Source organism: Paramacrobiotus metropolitanus, unplaced genomic scaffold, assembly GCF_019649055.1.
Source record: "Paramacrobiotus metropolitanus isolate TYO unplaced genomic scaffold, Prichtersi_v1.0 Parri_scaffold0000057, whole genome shotgun sequence".
In the NCBI taxonomy this organism is placed as follows: domain Eukaryota; kingdom Metazoa; phylum Tardigrada; class Eutardigrada; order Parachela; family Macrobiotidae; genus Paramacrobiotus; species Paramacrobiotus metropolitanus.
In genome coordinates this window covers 399,550-421,198 of record NW_026570277.1, presented here as the reverse complement: position 1 = coordinate 421,198, position 21,649 = coordinate 399,550, and the positions used below count along the sequence as shown (strand labels likewise).

At 42.2% G+C, this 21,649-nt stretch overlaps 2 protein-coding genes and 1 pseudogene across 6 annotated transcripts; 1 reads left to right on the top strand and 2 right to left on the bottom strand.

The window, feature by feature from the left end:
* Nucleotides 1-317: 317 nt before the first annotated feature.
* Nucleotides 318-8,776, bottom strand: LOC129592888 (cytochrome P450 2C31-like; annotated as a pseudogene).
* Nucleotides 8,777-12,330: 3,554 nt separating this feature from the next.
* Nucleotides 12,331-17,636, top strand: LOC129592883 (zinc metalloproteinase nas-14-like). Of its 5 annotated transcripts, none has more exons than XR_008691019.1 (11): nt 12,331-12,587; nt 12,644-12,791; nt 12,878-13,056; nt 13,139-13,375; nt 13,647-13,715; nt 14,018-14,074; nt 14,154-14,261; nt 14,356-14,598; nt 14,950-15,470; nt 16,444-16,512; nt 16,631-16,668. XR_008691019.1 is itself a non-coding variant. In XM_055489024.1 (11 exons), exons 1-11 carry the CDS (start codon nt 12,419-12,421, stop codon nt 17,461-17,463), a joined length of 2,124 nt encoding a protein of 707 aa, XP_055344999.1. In that variant the 5' UTR covers nt 12,331-12,418; the 3' UTR covers nt 17,464-17,636. The 5 variants fall into 5 exon arrangements, 4 of the variants coding, with proteins under 4 accessions (XP_055344999.1, XP_055344998.1, XP_055345000.1 ...); XM_055489024.1 differs by having other exon boundaries at nt 12,668-12,791; nt 14,950-14,985; nt 16,631-17,636; XM_055489023.1 differs by having other exon boundaries at nt 14,950-14,985; nt 16,631-17,636.
* LOC129592938 (prolactin-releasing peptide receptor-like) lies at nt 17,488-20,270 on the bottom strand. Its single transcript, XM_055489095.1, has 2 exons — nt 19,205-20,270; nt 17,488-18,466 (listed from the first exon to the last, which is right to left on the bottom strand). The coding sequence occupies exons 1-2, from the start codon at nt 20,096-20,098 to the stop codon at nt 17,975-17,977; spliced, it is 1,386 nt and encodes a 461-aa protein (XP_055345070.1). The 5' UTR covers nt 20,099-20,270; the 3' UTR covers nt 17,488-17,974.
* Between the last annotated feature and the right edge of the window lie 1,379 nt (nt 20,271-21,649).

Sequence of the window (21,649 nt, the reverse complement as noted above, 5' to 3'; positions counted from 1 at the left end):
TACAGTGGCGCCTGCCACCGTTAAAGGTTAATATTAATACAAAAATGATCTCACGAAACCTAATTATTAACGTTTCGCTCTAATGTTTGTTCCACTAACCTGTCTAAGAAAACCGAACAAGCATTGGCCCTTTTGCAAAAGACATGATGAACTGCATCCGCCATTTTGCTTTTTGGTTATACTCTGCTGAAATTGTACGGTCGATAGATAGAGTACTGTTGCAATCTAACGATGATCGCGTTCATTTAGCTTCGTGTTTCATTCTACCTAATTTTTGCATGTTTAAATATTTCTGTTTGGTGTTAAGTCGGTTTTACGAGTACTCCTCTTCGAAATGTTTCATTTACGGAACGGCAATACAAGCACAAAAATCATTGTTGAAGAAAACATAAATACTACTACAGCATAAAGAAACAGTTCGACAAAATATCCTGCTAGAATTTTGTATCACAAAATATAAAACGTTTGCTGCGTTCCGCGTTTTGTTGTAACGCAAAAAATGCGTTCGGTAAGCATATCTGTTGAGTGTTGACTGTAGGTATCAGGCGGTGTTCAGTAAGGCGATCATGATCTCGGTGCGGCGGAGACGGAGAACTTATCCGGTCGAACACCTTACACAAGCAAAATTTCGTACCATAAATTGCATAAACGTTTTGGTTTTGCTGATTACTGAGCACTCTTACCAACAGCGTTAATTCTTTTGACGTCCGTCCATGGCCGCTTCTCCGTGGAATTTAGTGCAAAACGCTGCATTATGGACACCATCGTAATGAAGACGATCATTTTGGCAAATGTGTCGCCGCTGCACATGCGCCGACCTAAACAGAGAGTGTTGATAGCATACTCACTTAAACAAGTTACAAAACAAACATCTGATTCACGTTTTTGGCGCAGTCTACTGTACCTGTGGCAAAGGGAAAACTGTTAGGATTGGCCACATATTTCCCACCGGAGTCCAGAAATCGCTCGGGCTGGAATTCCCAGGGATTAGGGAAATTCTGTTCCGAAAAGTGGATTCCATAATAATTTATGGTTAAAGGCGTGTCTGCAAACGAAACAGAACGAATTTCTGTCAGTTTGTCTTTACTTCTGCCGTATTGCTTGAAATGTTTTCCCAGTTTAAGTTTGACTGTTGCGTGGGGTTCGTAGAATTAGTTAGACAATTCTTTTTCTAATTTTTGCTTCTGAATACAAATGTCAGGGCTTTTCTGACCTTTTGGAATTAGGTAGCCGTTTAAGGTGACATCTTCCATGCAGCGATGGGGCAAACCGGTCGGATCAACGGTTGCAATCCGTAATACTGCAGTTAAACCGTGATCACTTTTCGCGTCAGCAAAGTAAGCGAACTAGTTCAACAGCCTAACCTTCGTTTAGAACGGCTTCGTTGTACGGAAGAACGTTCCTGTCCGACCAACTGGGAACTTTGTCCGGACCGATATTGGCGTCGATCTCTTCTTGGCTCTTCTTCTGTATTTCTGGATGGGAGGCAATCAACAACGCCCACCACTGCAGGGCGGCCAGAGTGCCATCAAGTCCTGCTATAATCAGCAAAAAGTCAGCATGGACAGTCTGCTGACTACAGATACTCTAGTAAGTTTTAAATCACCGAAGTCGTTTCACTGCTTATTTAAGGAGAGTGACCAGGTCCATGGTACCAGTTTCGTGTACATGCACGAAAACTTTCGGTGTCGCACTCCCAAACTCGTTTTGCTTTGTTTTATGACATTAGGTAGCCAAATGATTAATTCATAAGTAGGAAAACCGTTTCTGCCCCCAACATCAGGTTCGGGAGTTATGGCTTTAAGAAAAATACCAAAAAGTTCAAATGCATTTAGCCGCAACAGTTTTTCATTATGGACCGATCTCCCCGACTTATTAAAACTTGTAAAAATGAATTTTAAAATTCGTTTTAAAATTTGAAAAAATTGTGCAGCTCTGGTTTGGTGTAAAACGATCTTTAAACTTACGTGCATTTATCTGCACGGTTAAAGGAGATCGGTCATAATGGGACTTCTGGCTCATGTGAATGCATTTAAACGTTTTAGAACTCCTTACAGCCCTAACTTCCAAGCCGGATGTTGTGCGCACAAACGGTTTTCACGCCTGTGCATATAAAATAATATATGTAAATTATCCGGCTACCGATTTTCACTTGTTTTACACTACCCGTACAGATCTTAAAGTGGCCACCTATGTTAAGTCAATGGGCGACATACCTTCAAGTGGCCAGGCATCAGTTATTTGGCCCCAGAACCGATTTCCTTCCGGTTTTTTGGTACAGCATGTTCACCTCAACTTGCTCTTTACAGAGTACTTGAAAATTTTAAAATCGGTTGAACCGTTTTTTAGTTATTTACGTTGTAAAAAACCAGTGACGAAACGCTTAAGCCACGCCACGAGAGCCACTACACTACGCCAGCTTTTTTCACTTATCAACCACGCATGTGCGGGTGCAGCAAGCACTCACTTTATATGAGCGGATATCAGCATAGAGGCAACCGGGGTCAAACTAAGTTTTAAAAAAATTATTAAAATTTGCAACAAAAAAAAACAATAAAAACCATAATTAGTGGGCATGCGAAAAATCAGGTAAGTGAAAACAAAAATTTATGGGACAAATAAGTATGCCGGTTAGCAGGGATCGGTAAATTGATTTGGGAAAAACGGCAAGTACATACAAGTATGGAAAAGGTTTTTAACGCGAGGTTTCCAGTGGTTCGGTCCCTTTGCGGTAACTCCTATAACACGGTCATGGCACGACTGAATAACCAATGGAACCCCAACATGAATAACCACTGGAAACCTCGCGTTAATCATTGTTGTCGTACTGCTAACCGGTGTCTATTAAGGCGAGGTAATTGTTTTGCCTTCATTTTCAGAGGAGTTACAATAGCTACAGTTTCCCAGGTAGAAAAAAATGCTCTTTAAAATGGATGTTTTTTCGAAAATCGAAGATCCAAATAAAAGCACAACTGTGTAAAAGATCAAAAGGTACCGTGGGTCTAAAACGACGCTCGGGTCCAGCAGTACGTTCGATTCACTTAACTGCCATCTCCTCTCAAACCGAACCGCAAACAACCGCACGCGGGCTGCGTGTCTGCGTTGCGCTGCTACCGCGCGCAGACTGCGATTTGATGAACGCTATATGCAGCCTGCAGGTAGCGTGGTGGTATGTTTACTTTTCTGCGCCGATGCAGAGGACCATTTTCGAAAAACAAAAACCCATATTTACTAGAATTAAAGTTTGGACAGTTCTACGCGCCTTGTAATCCATTGCCGCAATGGAATTGGCTGTTCTTGGTACCGTTGGAAAGACAAAATTATTTTACATACTGGGTTTTTTGGTTTTGGAATTGAGTCATTCGAATTCCAACGCTCAGTGGTTTTCTCAGTTAGGGAATTAGTTTCATGTTTAAAATTTATATCTTTACTATTTTTTTACACAAGATTTTTCCAAATAAATCCAATATGTAAAAAATTATACGTTATATTTAGAAACAGCAAACTTGAAGTTGCCCCATTGGGTGCTTCAGCGTAGTTTTTTTGGGGCACATACAACATAATATTTTATATCCCGTTTGCACTTTTAGGCTTCATTTTAAAAACTTATATGTTAAAAAGTGCAATTTATAAGGTTTCTAATGAATCTTTGCACTTCGAGAACAGACCAACCAAAGGCGCACAACAAATTCTCAAAGTTGTCAATAAAATTGGCATGTTGTAAACAGTTACATCCCGTTAACCTGTGAATTTTTATTTGCAGGTGTGCTTAATTTTTATTTTAACGTCGTAAGTCGTAAGTACGTCGTCGTCGTAAGTAACGTCGTAAGTACGGGTTTGTGGAAGAAATGGGATATCTTCTTTATCCCCTGGCGGTCGAGACATTTGGATCCTTTGGTCCGGCATTTGCGGAGCTTATTCGTTTCGTTGGCAGAAAGATTCGCGACGCCACAGGGGAGCCCCGTTCTACAGCATTTTTAAAGCAGAGATTTAGCCTGGCTGTTGTAAAAGGAAATGCTGCTGCTGTTTTGGGCACTTTGAGTATGCGTTCTAAAATGACTGATAGCGCTAACGATTTTGGTTGTTTTTTTTAATGTTTAAATGTAAATCATTTTGCGTAGTATTCTGCGTATGCACTTTCTGTTGTATTGATGGCTTTTGCCCAATAAATTGTATATATTTTTATTTGAGTGCTTGCTGCACCCGCACATGCGTGGTTGATAAGTGAAAAAAGCTGGCGTAGTGTAGTGGCTCTCGTGGCGTGGCTTAAGCGTTTCGTCACTGGTTTTTTACAACGTAAATAACTAAAAAACGGTTCAACCGATTTTAAAATTTTCAAGTACACTGTAAAGAGCCAGTTGAGATGAACATGCTGTACCAAAAAACCGGAAGAAAATCGGTTCTGGGGCCAAATAACTGATGCCTGGCCACTTGAAGGTATGTCGCCCATTGACTTAACATAGGTGGCCACTTGAAGGTCTCTGCGAGTAGTTCTCGTACATAATTACACTGTATCATTTAAGTATACTTTTCTTACCGGCATACATCTCCACACCCATGTACACTAACTGCTCATCCGTAAAGCTATTGTGATTCGACCCCGGCTTCCGCTGCTCCTTCAGATACGCATCAATGAAATCCCGCACATTCTCCTCATCAAACGTCCGCCGATGCTCCTCAACAACATCCCGAATAAATCCCAGAGTCTCGCCCATCCGCTCCTCTAATAGCGCTTGCTGATGACTGTACGGTGGGACGAAGCACAACCACGGCAGCACGTTCAGGAGATTGGTTGGAGTGGTGGCGTTACCCAGGAGGACGGTAACATTCTCGGTGATGCGCGCGAAGCGAGGATCGTCCGATTTCAGCACGTGACCGCACAGCGCCGAGGCGATGCAGTTGGCCACACAGGCTTGCATGGCATCCCACGTCTGGAAGGGGCGCCACCGGTCGCCTGGAAGGTGCGGATCAGCTGCTCGCTGGCTTCCTGAATGTAACGCTCCAGCAGATTTTCGCCGGTGGCTGCAATTTGTTTCTTTTTAATATGCTGCATTTTGCTAATTATATCAAATTACAGTGATTTGACAAAAACAATAGCACTTCGTAGTAACACAGCTTACGATAATGAAAATCTCGGTATTTGTCATTATGTTACAGTCCAATTCAAAAGATGGTCGCCGGTATGGTACAACAGCTGTACAAAACAATAAAATAATACAATTAATTTGTACGTACCTCTGCCGAAATCCTTGAGCGCCATGATCTCGAATCTTCTCGTATCCTTCCATTTTGTGCCTTCACTGAATGCCAGTGCTGCAGCAATAAGAATTTCGTCATTACAATTAACTCGGGATACTCAAATAACCGGACGCTTAAAAAAATCGTGTGAAACAATAAACGGCCATGTATTGTACAATGCATTGTATTAAGTTTTACATCATTATGTAGTGAATATCTGTGCATACGTAGCTGTGGAAGCAATTTGAAAATTCGAGGGTACGGTACATCGCTGAATTGGCCCTTGCACACATGTACGCTTTATACACCATAACTGAACGGCTGAACTGCATTTCACTGCGCTTCTTATTTAAAAACCACGCACAATAATTTTCTAAAAACCAATGTGCTTAATGGTTATAGGTCTTTCTATGTTTGTTCTAGAGCCCCCAAACAGTATACTGTACTGCCGTATACGGCATACTGTACGGCACAACAGTACGTAACCGTAGTGAAAATTGGTACTGTAACGGAAGTGCCGTACGTAACCGTAAGCCAAAAACACGGTTTTACAATGGGCTTGCCGTATACGGTACTGCCGTATACGGTATACCGTACGGTCAATCCCGTTATTTCTGCCGTAACCGTACCGTAGCCGTAGGAGCCGTACGCGAAAACCGTACGTAGCCGTACAAAAATTTGTTACTGTTTGGGGCTCTAGTTTGTTCAGACAGTTCCCATGTAAAATCCATTTGTAGCTGTGTCACAAAGCTTTTGTGAAAGATACAACGGACTCTATACGCACATACCATGCATATATATGTTATTTTACATGTTATTATTATGACAGGGTACACATACTGACATACGCAATCACTTGTCAACTTTTATTTTATTGATTTGTAAAGAGCAATGTTTAAGTAAATAATTAAAGCATGTACAATCAACTATAAAGCTATAAAGCATAAGAAAAGTCCTGCGGTTTTCATAAACTGTATACGACTGCACAGTACGTACAGGTGTATATACTCAGGTGTCAATAATTTGACATTTACGACCGAAGGCTACGGACAATATGCAACACTAAAAATCCCAGAAGATATTTTTCAGTACAGACAAGTTTAATAGTATCAGATGATGAATAACAGGTATGTCCAAAGAGATGGCCAATGTCAAAACGCCGGCAGAATTTTCTGCCGACCGAATTTTTGTGTGGTCAAAATGCCGACCGAATTTCCTGCCGGCAGAATTTTTGTAGGGTCAAAACGCCGGCAGAATTTTTTCAACATTTTCAATTATAAGTAAAAATACTAAAAAATATTACCTGCCTCGCGGCATACTTGGCACGCGGTGTATAACAAAGGTTTGGGAATCTACACTTATGCAATTATACAAGTTTCTTTATCGGCACGATTTTAGTGTTGCTTTGACAGCGTGTATAAAAACTCGGAAAAGAGAATCAAGAGGCCGCGCAAAAAAGACAAACAAAGTGCCACAAAATAGGTAGAAAACCAACTTAAAGCGATCCTCGCATAAAGTAAAGGGTTAACATATTATGTACTGTATTCGTTTCAGGAGAAGCTTCTACCTGTACCCATACATGTTCCATCGTCCGACAAATAAGCAAAATTAAAGGAGTATCCAATGCGCTTTCAGAAACCAATCATCTAATCATATACCTGACAAACTAACAAAACAACAAGTAAAACAAAAAAGACATAAATGTTGCAAAATCAACGTTACGTAGAAACGTTACGTATCAACTGCGCGTAGAAATTCCTTCACGAGAGTCAGCTGTGCCAGTCTAGACTCAGAAGTTCTGGCTCATCTCAGGTACGTTCCAAAAGGAATCAGACTAGATCACACTTCGGTGTTATTGCCGCTGTGGCATTATTGAACACCTTGTTTGTCTCTTTTGTGCGGCTTTTGCTTTCTCTCCCGGTCTCCCGGGAGTTTCTATGCACGCTGTCAATGCAACAGCACTAAAAGCGTGCCGATAAAGATCCTTATGTAACTGTAAGATCCAGATCTTTGTTATACACCGCGTGCCAAGTATGCCTCGAGGCAGGTAATATTTTTTAGAATTTTTACTTTTAGTTGAAAATGTTGAAAAAATTCTGCCGGCAATTTGACCACCGGAAATTCGGCCGGCGTTTTGACCCCACAAAAATTCTGCCGGCAGAAAATTCGGCCGGCATTTTGACCACACAAAAATTCGGTCGGCAGAAAATTCTGCCGGCGTTTTGACATTGGCATTGGCGAATACAAAACATGTAATATCCTTTGCTTGTATGTTGTAGAAAAATCTAATACGAAATATGAATAAACACAACGTTAAATTTAGAGTAATGTAGTTACTTTGTCAGCAGAAATGGAGCAATCCCCAGACCGGTAATTAAGAAAACTTGTTTCATTTACACTCAATTAAAAGTTACGTTATAATGCACTATCTAATCGTAAGCAATTATGTACTGTATTTTACCTCTTTCTTAAACTTAAAGGAATTCTTCGGTATTAATTGTTGGTATTTCTTGACGGCTAATTATAACTACACCATTTTCGCTAGTCTTTTTTTTGCGTCATTACATCAGAAACAGACACTCAGGAATGAAGAAAACCTAGAAAAAGTTTTAAAAATCGGATATGGTGCATACCGTTATTTTTGAACACCCGCGACAGATTAGTCACCGGCCGTCCCTCGAAGCGGGCATCCTTTAGGACCGTCCGCGTCAACTCCGCATCCCCGATGACCAGCTGCATCTGCGGTCCGAGGAAGAAGGTGAAGAGCGGCCCGTACTGCTGACTCCAGCGCGTCATAGTCTCCCAGGGCGCCTCGTCATCGATGCCCAGGGTGCCGACGATCGGCCAGGCCGGCGGCCCCGGTGGCAGCCGACCCAGGGCGCGCAGCACCGTCAACCGGATGTAGTCGCGCAGATACACCGCAACGAGCACCAGCACCGCAGCCACGAGAATTAAAGCGGCCATGGTTAATTACCAGTACCGACAATGTTATTTAATCGCCGCTCGATCGATTAATTTATGCAAAAGGTATTTTTTTTCTGCGGGAAATTTCTTCGAAAAAGTAATATGTTAAACGCGCACGCAGACTTCTTCGGTCAATGATAAAACGGGCGCTTCGTGAAATGTAGTTTGTGCATATCTTATCAGTCGCTGGTGATAAGCCTTTGGATACATAGCAGAAGGAATTATCGCTCTCGTTAAATCATCATAATTTCCACATTGTGCGCATCTCCTGTCGAAATTTTGATCGATACATTTCAGGTACGTCGCGCGTTCCAACGGGCAACCTTCCAACCAAGCCGCCAAAATATGTCCCAGGAACAATAGGAAATTATTGCATAAAATCACCCGCGGCACTGTCTCTTGTCAACGTCCGTCAAAAAACACAATCGCTATTTTTCACGAGAAATTAAATGCGGAAATACTGCTACATCGAAATCCTTCGTAACCGGCGTGACTGATTAATAGCGCGCACCAGCCAAGTCTGATAAAGTGTTAAAACACATACACGTACACCGAGCGGAAGATAAACGCTGATGGTTAACACGCGGACCCGGCACCAACCGGTTTTTCTGCACACAGCTGTGCTATGCATGCTGTTTACCCTGGCGCCGATGATAGTCATACGTCGCGATATTGTTCTCGGTGGTGGTACGCGAATGGATGGATGCATTTGTACGTGTGTTTAGACCGGCGCTTACGTAACATGATCGCGGTACGGCTGGCGCATTTCTGCTGGCTCAGCGACTGATGCGAGGAGAGCGAATTAATCAGTGGGAACCCCGTCGGGAATTCGCTCCTGCCAGGCTATTCAAACCCATTAAGTGTCTTTTGGACAGATGGAAATCCGATATCACCGCTGACATGATACCTCACGGAACAGCCGTAGAAAATAAATTATCTGTACATTACATTATAAAGTCTTGATATTTAACCGTTTCATATTGAGAATTATATAAATAATAACTTATTAAATAATTATATAGATATATCCAGTTGTATAAATAATTGGAATTATTTGGTATAAAAACATTTAATGAAATTTGTGTACAGATTTATAAAACATTAATCAATTTACTTACAAATGCAAAAATTGTGCAATCATTTACACCTGTGCGTGTTCAGTAAATAATATGTTCCGAAACTGACCAGGCGGAAATAAAATTAATAACAGAGTTACGAGTACAATGTTCAATCCGGAAGTTTGTTGAGATATCGATATATTTTTTCAGGTTAACTTCAATTGTTCCGGAAATAAGTTGTGTACACCGTACAGTGCAATGTGCTGTTGAAAGCGCCCTTTTATAGACAAACTAAAGCATTTTAATGTCATCTTCCATAAAAAAACGTGTACGTCCACGCATTTCGGGTCGATGTGCATGTACAAAAGTGTTTGTTTGCTTCATAATGGTTGACGGTTCTCGTAATTATCTGTACGGTTTTCCTTTTTTTGTTCCCATTCGTCATTCATATACTTACCATACCTGGTAAAACTGTGCGGACAACGCCATAATTCAAATTATGAAACCCAAGTTCCGATTTATATAAAAATCTTGCTTCAAACCGATTTGAAACGTATCACGTATCCTCGCATGGGTAGCTGGTATAACGTTTGTAATGTACAATCGACCGTTATTTTTTGTTATATCTTTTTGTGTGTGTTTGTCAGTTATATTGGATGTGATCAAATAAAATCTATACGGTTAATTAAGTTTAACTGAAAACAAGGTCTTCTTACATCACCTAAATTGTACAATACATCTACTTACACAAAGACAGCTGTTAATAATACGAATGTTTGCTGTTAAATACGTGATGCATTTTACGAGTGAGTGCCTTAAATAAATTCTGGGTTTAAGTTGAATGTAAATCAGATTAAGTTAAGCAAATATCGACAGATATAATTATATGAATTGTATATACTGTAGAAGTACATTGTACGGTAACAAAAAGGATGGTATAGGCGCCTGAACCACTGCAGAGTTGCAGACTTGGACCGTAAACAGAAGTAAACGGGAGTGCCGGTACATATGCGTGTTAACGAGAGATTAGCGAGGGCGCTTGTTTCCTGTGGAGATGGAACATCAATTGCGGCTAACAGGCTTAAATGGTGCCTAGTTTGGATTGCATGTGCAGGGCAGGGAGCGCAGCGGGAAACCGTACAGAGCGTTACGCTCCACGGAGCAAACAGGAAATGCTGCTGTTACACATGAAAAGTTTTCTTCAATACATGTAAACAAAGTAAGTTGCTGTTCGTGAACAGTAAAGGCTTTAACACTATCGTACATCTATGTAACTGCTTTTTTACACCGTATCTTAGATAGTCAGATGAAAATTTTTTGGACTCTTTTGGTATCTTTTTGTAGTGAATTAAACACTGTAAATAAATGTGATTGTTCCATAAACATTTTTGTTACCGGTTACGAAGTGCAAGATTACGTTTTTAACGCTTCGATGCGCGGTTCTCACAGAAGGGAGAATAACTGATGGAGTAGGCGTGCAGTGTCGTGAAGAGGGAATTTACAGGGCCGACAACACTGCTAATCCGCATCATGTGGGCTACAGGCAAAAACACTGGCACATCCATCATTTGATCGTTATCGATTTATTGACTGGCTCGCTGTTCACTTCCTTCGTATACATCTAACACTCGTGTCCGCTGGAACACTGTACTGGCACATATAACACATTAGACTGGCACATATAGCACACAGATCAGTGCAGTGTCCTCGAAAGTGATCCTGTGACCTTGAGACATGGGCGTTGATTGTCCGTGATTTCCGCTTAAACTTCGAAGAAACGGTATTAAAGCATTCGGTATCTATAGAGCTGAGCCTCCAGCGTACGTTAAACGATCCATCGAGATTCGAGGGTATCGGATCGCTATTCTGCAGTTTGGGTGCTACGTTTCTTATCGTCTCAGTGGTCACTTCCGCTTGGGTTTCCTTTGTAGTTTATCATCAGTTTCAGAACTGCACGAAAACAATTCGAAACATATTTTTACATTTCCTTCAGCCAAGTGTCCAAGCCTGCAACTGTTCATCGGAAGCGGTGAAAACGTCAACTGATATTGAAGAGATGTTTTTGCGACGGCAAAACCAAAGATATAACAGCAAGGAAAAGTTCTAAAAAGTCTAAAAGTTCTACAATTTAATTTGCAAAGATATCCGAACGATGATATTCCTGAGAATGTCTTCTGAGGTACAAAGGATGGAGTCAGCTGGAACTGTTTCGTTTCGCTGCGTATGTGCAGTTTTCGCGTGCACAAACTCTGTGGTATAACTTGGTGGAGCCGCTACAGTATAAGTACCACGAAAAGCGGCATCGCCTTTGCGTTTCGTGTGGTCAACGGTTGCTAACCGGATTAAATGAACCGACTAGCCTGTGTGGATCAGCGTCATTAACAATAATGAGCGCACTTTTTATTACTTATCAGAGCGTTTTCTTGTGAATGTTTAACCGGCAAGCGGCAACCGCTAGCCTGGTTCTTTATTTTTCCTTTTTCGGTTATCAAACAGCGGTCACCATATAATGTAGTGGTGTTATTGTATACTCGTACTGATTGCGAGGATAGTAATGAGCGTTTCATTTTATCGCTCCAGGTTAATCCGCCAGAACAATCAATGAAATGCCTGCCTCTCTAGAAATGTCTGTTCATTATTCAAAAATAACAATTGCAAAATGATGATTTCTTCCAGTTTGAACAATTTATTACGCACATTCATCCAAAACCTTGCGACAGCGTTGAATAAATAGTGAATATTCAGCTAAAAGTTTTAGCTGCGGGTAACTAAAGCCATCAGTAATTAAGACTGCTGTGTGTACTTGTATCCATAGAATACGTAACGTAAATAAGACTTAATTTAATTAGTTACTGTCGGATAGCCGGCTCATTTCGGTTCTTCAGGTTTTGTGCACTTAACAGTAGCTCAATCCTTCCCACATGATTTTCAGCCAGCAGCTGTTGCGGTATTAAACCTGCGCAACCAGTTTTCCCGCAATATCGGTGGCACCTTTGGAGCTATGGTAAAGTGCCGCACATTGCAGTAAACACTACCATATTGGATTGAATATGCTGTGCGGTGTTTTAGCCGTAAAATAATGACGATGCACTTGGCGATGCTCATAATCCAAAGAGTCTCTCGGTACGGTACCGCTCGTGCCAGAATCGAATCCACTAATGCAGTCCTCGATCACCATAATTATCATGATCCGCTTCGCGGTGTACATGGTATTTTCATGCATTCGATTTCATGGTTCTGTTGTGGCAAACGCTGTGACTGGCGAAGACCGGCGCTGGCCCGATAACACCATTCCTTATGAGTTTGCCCGAGACGGGGATGACTTCAGTAAGAAGCGTGGGTTATCTCACATACTTTATGCATACATTTGACACCTACTCTAGATTTGCTTTTTTTGCCATGGCTAGCCACACAAGAGAAACAGTTTATCTTGAAATCGATGGTTATCATCAGCCGCTTAACCGGCGATTGTGTGCGCTTCGTTGTGCGAACCACCGAGACCGACTACGTTTTGATTAAAAAGGGAACAGTGTAAGGTGAAACAAATGAACCAGTACTGGTTCTGCAGTTTCAAGTGCTTCAACAAGTTCTTACCAACTACCAACAAATGTCCTTAGATGTTCATCCTCTGTCGGGCGTCAGAGCGGGAATCTCACTATGACGTTCACTGCCAGCTGTACGCATTTCCACGGAGATATACAACACCAACTAATGCATGCTATGGGCTTCTATCACGAACATTCCCGCAGCGATCGAGATGATTATGTTACTATTTTCTGGGATAACATTGCAGAAAGTGCGTTTATGCGCTTACAGAGAAGCAGGTTTCTTTATGTCTTGCCCTTTTCATTGTATTTCACCAAAAACATTGTTTTCAGTGAACCGCGACCAGTTCCGCATTTTGTCAGGAAATACCTACGGTTTACCATACGATTATCAATCAGTAATGCACTATAAGGTTAATGCATTTGCCAAGGACAGCGCAGTTCCTACTATTCTTCCAAAGGAAAAGCACGTTAGGATGGGACAGCGAGATAACTTAAGCATCCTAGATGTGGCTAGAATACAAAGACATTTCAAGTGTACAAAGGCCATAATACCTGCTGAATCCATAGGTAAATTTACAGTAATTATTTGGGGATTGTTTCGTTGATGTTCGCTGTATTTGTACTGCAATACTGTAGCGGAATAGCTTGTTTATTTCGATAAAAGAAGCAGAAGAGTTATAAGCGTCTCACTTTAATCTTAAACTGGGAAGCGGACGTCCTTGGCGTCCCAAGCTGTCCCTTCCAGATTATCGAAAAGCGCTTGCACAACCTGGAGCCGACTTGCAGGTTCGAAAAGCTATCTAAGGCATTTTTTTAATCCGTCTGTTGGCTGTTACAGTGGAAGAAACAACAAAAACGCAAGAAAACACGACAAGTGTCGCTATCACCACTGGTTACGCCGACGAAGGTAAAAAGAAGACAAATCTGGCTCCAGTTTAAATGGCGCAGGCCGTTTTTTAACACATATTAGTGTAAACAATGTACGTGAAATCGAAATCTGAAAAAAACTTGGAACACGATCGAAATTTTCCTTCTTTTTTGCAAAGCTTTTTAAGTATTTTAGCAATATCGCCAAAACTTTTCCGAAGTACCTTATACAAAAAAAGTTCCGGTGGCACAGATTACCATGATTCCCTTAATGTCGCCACTAGAAGTGGCGCGATCTTCAAACTTGCATTTTGTATTGGTAATGGAACAGTTTTTTTGTAGTTGGAGTTAGGCAAACGACAGCGATAGGGAAAGTGACTACGACCCGAGGACCCCGATGTACAAACATCATAGATTTTCCCGATTTGCACTTCCCGAATCATGAAGTGCTGATATTATTAATCAGTTTTTTTATTAGCACTCTACCACTTCAAGATCCCAATTCAGGCCAATTTCGCGTATACATCCGTCCATGAGCACCCCAGGCTGTTGCACCAGATACTCGTCCTCTTCGAGCAAACTTACTGTATTTACCAATTAAATAGCTAACTTCTCAAATCTCAATTAAAAAATTATGATTGAATGCGCCGGGTGCTTATTGTTTTTTTTTAATTGTGCAGCCAGCCATGGGCTGTCCAACATGAAGATCGTTCTCCTTTTCGAAGCCGATTCCGGTCTGCCCGGCATGAAAGTGGTGACGTTCCACATTGAGGGCACCAGTAACGACCAGATTGATGCCCGCAGCGTTGCCACGGAATTCATCACGACCATCCAAGGCGCCAACATTCCCGGTGTTTCTTTTCAATCGTCAACGGATGCGTCCGCTGAAACGTCAACGAATATTGCAGTTAAAGACAAAGTTGGTAATAAGTTAATAACACAAACGGTGGTAATAATGTGAATATGGACGTCAACGGCAGTGGGACTAATATCCCCAATGCAGATGTGGTTGAACGGCAAGCCCAGAACTTCTTGGCCAGAAGCCGGGGGCCCGCCTTATTTTAGGCAGGCTTGTACATTTTAATACAAGGGGCTATATCGTTTTAGGTAGGTTTGTAGATTTTAATACAGGGGGTTTTCAAAGGCTGAGGAAAGAGCTCCTTGGCTTGCGTCTTGCTGCCGTCACCCGGCTGGAGTTTTGCGTTGTGGCTAAACATGATGCTTAGTACATGTACATACTGTGCCTGAATTACAGTATCCCTTTATTTTCGTAGCCTGTTTCGAATTCACAGTCGACGGTGCACCTAAAGGTACTTCAAAGATTTTCTGCATCTATTCCTAACGTTTTAATGTTTGGTGTGTCTGACGGCCAAGAGCGAATTAGGCAAGTCAGGCAACATAGGGCTACAGAGGGGTACAGCCGTCATACACGATTTTTAAGTTAAATCCAGTATATGTCGCAACATTCTGCAAATTGGTGTTCTAAGACAACCTTTTATGGGTTTTTAACTGGAAGTCTTTTCAGTGGACAGTGGTCGACGGAGTGATTACTGTCCGGTGGAGAAAATGGATGCTCCATGGATTTGATTTTTTTTCCATTTTTTTGTGGTCGAAAGTTATTGTTGCAGGACAACATGTGTGACATAGCAACCATATACTTTGTAGTTGCCACCAATTACAGTACGCTTTGAGCGGTCAGTGTGTGCTGTGAGGTTCTGAGTGATAGGTCGTGACAAGATGCATGCAGACAAACGCGATAAGCAAACGGTGGTCCAGTGGTCATTAATACGGCAATGTAAGTACGTTTATCAGCGTACAGTGCCGCACTTATTTCCGGGTTACCTAAGAAGGTTACTGCCTTTACCTCAAGGAAAGTGTCCCAAGCTTGCCCACCGACTGGGGGCTAGTAGGTAGTGTAGTGGTTAGCAAACATTGCTGACCGGTGATCATTTCGACGGGCAATAATATTATGCTCGTAAAGATTAACAGCATATTATTATGTCCTTTGAAAACTGTCTAGTTTAAAGTGTTTTTTAGCCAAAATAACTTTATATTTATAACCGTATAAACAACAATTGAATTTATAATTTGTCACGCCTACAAGGCAGCCCGTTATTGTCAGATTGATACCAATCTGTTTTAGCTGGTCTATGGCTAGCAAAATTTTGAAAAAAATTGATTTCTTAATTGAATTTTTTATCGACAAATCCTGGTTCCCATGGTCTAATTTGAACGGGATCGGATGCCGGGAAGGCCTGGGTTAAATTTATCAATCGATTCCCATTCCCATTACGAAATACCATTACCGTTCCCATTTATTATGGAGTTTCCCATTACCAATACCATTCCCACTACCAATTCCCAATACCAATTCCCGATTCCCATTCCCAGGGTTTATTAGTACCCGCTAGAGAGCCCTATGTGGCCTGACGACAGTCTGATGTGTTTAGAAAATACTGAAGTCATCAATGAGGTCAAAAATAAATTCTGAAATCACAAGACGTACTGATGGCAGAACTGGTTATTGATGAGTTTTTGTAGCTGTATCTTTGCATATTATCATTCTCATATTCTCATATGATTTACCGTTTATCATTTTATTATTGTTGCTATAGTGTTCGGATTTATGTTCGGTAGGAGTACGTAATTCCAGCTACGAAGCACATGTCGCGCACAAAGCACAATGTTTCATTATTTTCGTATCGGTAACGCCGGATTTATCGCTTTGCTTCTTTAAAACGGTTTGTTCCCTTTTTTTGTAAATGCAGTTCAGGAAGCGACGGAAACATCCGAAACAACCACAAGCGCCGTTGACAGCACCACCGAAGATGCAGAAGGTGGGTATACTGTAAACGGAATTCAGTCCTATTTGTAGTGCCTTAGCCACAGTATTTTTTTGGGTATGCGCATATTTCTGTAATATTATTAACAGGCAGATAAGGTATGTAATTACAGAACCTGAAAGTAATCAAGAACCATTTCCACAATTTTCCGAGGAGCCAGTGTCGATGGACCAATGCAGCCGGCAGTTCACGAAGAACTGCAGACCTCCTACTCTCCAGCCAAGTGAATGCGACAGCATCGTTTCGACAGGATTAGAAATATCATGCATGCGCTCCGCAACTGCCGAGGAAATCAGAACAACAGCAACATCTTTATCGCAGCCGCCACGGCGTGCAATTAGCGTAGAAATGATGGACAGTGTCGGAATTACGTCCAGTAATTTTTTTCCGGTGCGACAACAGGCGGTCAGATTACGCCTGTGGTTCTGCGTGAGCAGCCGCACAACGGGCAAACTGAGACAGCTTCGATTCGTTAATCTTCTAGAATTTCAGCTGATTGGGTGTTCGGATCTGGATATCATGAAAAACGATTTCCAACATTCAACAAAATTAAAGATTATTTTATTTCGCTCCTCAACTATTAAAAATCTCCAAAAAGGCACTTTTTCTGATCTGCAAGACTTACGATTACTTTCTCTGGAGGGTTCCACGTCGGCATCAAGCACTGCAAACACGACGGAACCCAGTGAGAGTTTGCGCAAGATTCAGTGTGGCTGCGAATTTGTCTGGTTTCGTGAATGGTGGAACAACAACAAGAAGTTATTGCGGCGGGTCGACGAAGGTGCGGTGTATACCATAACCAACGCGTTTTACAACGGAAACTATGAGCCGGAAGAGATACATTTGCCCATGGATTGCAAGAGACCGGCTCACGCAACCAGCAATGCTGTTAACCAGCCAGGATCAAGATTTTCTATCAACGCACCCACAGCATCAGAATGTTAAGATTTAATGCGATTTTATATGGATTGTAACCAACAAGTTAAGCTTTATCTCTTTTATCATGATAACATTTGTCTACAAGGACAGCGTTTAGAAGTGCACTACGTTACTACTTTGTTACTGAAAATTGTTAGCACAAAGCATTAACAACCTCATTAAAAAGCAAAATGATTAAAAAAACAGGGAAGAATTTTACTTACTACTTTCATGTTATTAGTATAAAAACTGGTAATACAGACGGTTGCAATAAGTATTAAAAGGATCAAAATCACTTAAAGGGTTTAAACCGTATGGGATTTGTGTGATACACGGCGAATCTGGAACGCCTTTAGAAAACAAATAAAATAACGAATAAAAATTAAACGAAAATTGTAACTGAAAACGACCTGACCTGGCAAATCTGAAATATTATGTTTAGTAAAATCTATAATACAGAAAAAAAGACCAAAGACTTAATGAAAAATATTGTAAATAAAAAGGTGTCTTAAATACTGCGGTTTGCGGATACAGTAGATTAAGAATTCATTTCTTCGTGCGGATAATCAAGGAGTGCCGCGTAGTCATCGGTGCGTAGTGCCGTCGGCGCCAGCTGCGCCTGTTGTGGTTGACCGGCATCCACGGAATACACGTAGGCGTACGGAGGCGGCGTCTCACCCGCGTTGACCTCAAAGACCAGATTGTCACCGGCGGTTGGCAGGGATTTATCGGTACTGTACACCGCCATCATGTTGCTGTCCTGTTCGGGGTCCACATGGCCGGTTTTGCAGATACGACAGCGGGCAAAAAGCTGCTCCAACTGGCGCCGGAAACGCCAGTCCATTACGGCAAATAAAACCGGGTTCCACACGGCCGAACTGACGGCTAACAGGTGTCCCATGAAGAAGAGGAAGAGGAAACCATCGGAATCCTCCGACGTCGTTTGCGGAAAATGTGCGCCAAGAAGGTCGATGACGGCCAATGGCAGCCAGCAGAGAGCGAAGATCATGGCGTTCCACACCAGCATTATCTGTCAGTGTAAGGTCATCGGTTATCAAAAAAGTACAAATGTTAGGCTTCAAAAGAATATTACAAGGTTCATTAAAACCTTCGCTAGTGGAAAAGTATAAAATAGGCCAAGATTATAAAAACATGCCAAACAGTCTAAAAAGGCTAAAAAAGGAACACAGAGATTTATCAGAAAAATGTTAGCCTGCGTGCAACCGGCGAACAAAGTGCGAATAGTTTTAAGTAAATACATGGATGCATTAAGTCGATTATAGGCGTTATAACTTATATGTATACAGCACTGTAGCAACTGCATAATTTTATTTGTCATATCCTAAATTTAAACATTATTTAACAGCATGAGGCTCATAAAGAAAATGCAGCCCAAAAAATATGCAAAATAACACCAGAAGAAGATTAAAGAAGCTGTCTTAATTAAGAAAGGAAGATGGCATGAAAGAAATACGTTAAACAATTAAACCTAAAATAGCTCAAGTTAACATTAATAAAAATCTGGAGCCGGCCGAATTTCGACGAGCCGCCAAACTAAATACGAACCCTTACAAATGTCGTTGACTTGATCTGGGTTTTCTTATAACTATCAAGCTGGAAATATAATCATATCAGTGCGGCATTCTCGTGTGCAGATACTCAAGAAACGACTAACGAATAAACAGAATGAAATGTTCTTGATATTTCTGTGTTGGACTGGCATAAAATGGAATGTTACTGTGACAGCTATAAAAATAAATTTACTTACGATGCGACGGCGTTCGTCTTCGAGACTTGTGACTTCCGTCCCACCGTGTGTACAGTTAACCAGCACCACACGCATCAGCGGATCGCCCAATTTCCACCACACCGCCAAATACGACACCACACAGATAGCCAACGGTAGAATATTCTGCACCACCACAGACACCAGCCCCACCGTCCGGCGCCCATCCATCGACCAGTCATCTATACACCGCACCGGCATCCCTTTCTCACGCACCGTCCGGGTCATATACATCCCATACGGCACCGCCAACCCGTACGCCACCATCCAGATGACCGCGGCTATCACTATTCCATGTTTGACTCGCAGCCGCGGGACCATCGGACAGCAAATGGTGAAGAAACGCTCCAGCGCGATGGCCGTAATGGTCAGGGTGGCCACCGACAACGTGGCGGTCTCGATGGACGGGAACATGTGGCAGAGGAGCGGGCCGAAATACCAGCCGTGGGTGTAGGCGCTCAGCGGCATCAGGGGGCCAGTGAAGAGACACATGACGATGTAGTTGGCAGACAGACTGCACAGGAGGGTGTTGGTGACGGTGTGCAGGCCGTGTCGGCGCCCCCGCGCCACCACCACGATCACCAGGAGGTTGACCAGAATCCCGGACAGGAAGACGATGGCGTGCAGGGCCCCGATGGTGGCGCGGAGGGTCAGGGAGTCGAAGAGACTGTTGACTGGCTGCGGACGGAACTGCCAGGGTGGAGTGGCGAGGGATGAGGGGGTGGAGGGGACTGGGGTGGTGATGCGGGACGGATCGAAGGGGTTGTCGGCGTCCCGGGCCCCGTCCGCCATCTCCTGGACCATGTCGGCCATCAGCTCAATCGTCGGGCCAGTGAAAAACGGGATTGGCGTAATAGATGACGATTTGGTAGTCATTTTAGTCTTCAGCTGTACAACTACAATTCCGCTGTACAAATTTGTAGGTTATTAATTGAAATTCAGCAATGTCCAAATCTTTAAAAAAAAATTGTCGATCTGGGAATTGTCTACAGGAGAAATCAATCTGGGATGTTGTGGGATCAAAATGCGTGCGACAAGGATCGATTATATAAAAACTGCCGCGATGAGGCAATTATTAACGGGAAAATATCGTGTCTACGCTGCTGTATGCTCGATCGATGAGAGCAGCTGTTGAGAGCGAGAGAGTGGCCACGGTGTTTGACGTTGGGATGCAGTTGGATCGATAGGGAAAATGGTGAGCCTGCGCATCGTGTGGGAAAACCCGGCAATGTACCGACAAAGTGTATACATTGTGCGTCACATTGTGCGGTCTATTGAATACGGGCCGTGTACATCCGGCGCCGGCATTGTACTGCAGTTTACCTACTGATTTGCCGGTAAGCGGATTTGATGATAGACCCTGCCTGTGCCGGGATTCAATTCCGTCCGTGCCGATGCAGGTGGAATACACGGAGAGTTTGTGTCCCGAGGCTAAGCTTGATTTAATCTCCGGCAAAAGTACTCCAACCCGGTAATTTTGCCCGAAAATCATTCCCAGACTGCGTAATATTAATACGCAGAAACAACAGGGATGACGTTCGTGTTGGTGTCACGATGATTTTTAGAAAAGACAACAGAAAAGCAGTCAGCTGTGCACCGAAAATTTACCAGTAAATGCTAGATCATGAGCGCTGGTATCTAGGGAAAAACTCATAATTATTATGTTAAAGAAACATTACATGGGTTTCTTAACCAGATATTCCTTCACATTCGGCTTTTATTTATTAAATTTTATATTTCCTAAATTGTTTCCGTTAACTTTAATACGAGTAATATTTTAATATTCCAAGCATTCTCGAATTAAGACACTAAGCGCAAAGTGATCCTGCGCAAATTTAGAATTTGCTTTTGACGGCGTTATCAGAAAATTAGAACAACAATTAACAGTTGCGAAGATTTCTTTGCTGTATTTCAACTGGCTTCACAAGCAACTGCTTTATCTGTTATCAGCTGATGTAAAAATTGTCTCCCTCTGTGCAACACATTCGGCAGAATAATACTCGTAACTATGTGTATCATTATCATCAGCGTGTACTCGTACCGGTATACATATGCTGCATTCCTACAGTACCTACAGTAAATACTGTGAAGAATCCGGTAATCACTTCTACCGAGAGATACCTTGAATTTTTATTTAAAAAACAGAGGCCCATCGTACCTCTGTGTACATGTTTGTGTAACAGATGAATGTCAGCGTTTCACATGGTACGATCCATATACATATATACATTAGTACAAATTGTATTTTGTGCCTTCTAAGGATTTTACGTGAACTCTATGAGGGTTTAAAACTTTCCCAATTGGCTGCTGTTTTTCTTGCTTCTAATTTCTGCTCACCTCTGGTCATGTTCATGACTATTTCCGACCAGTGCCGAGCTGCGTTATTACACTCGCAGACGTTCAATCGGCTTTGGCAATGATACGGTC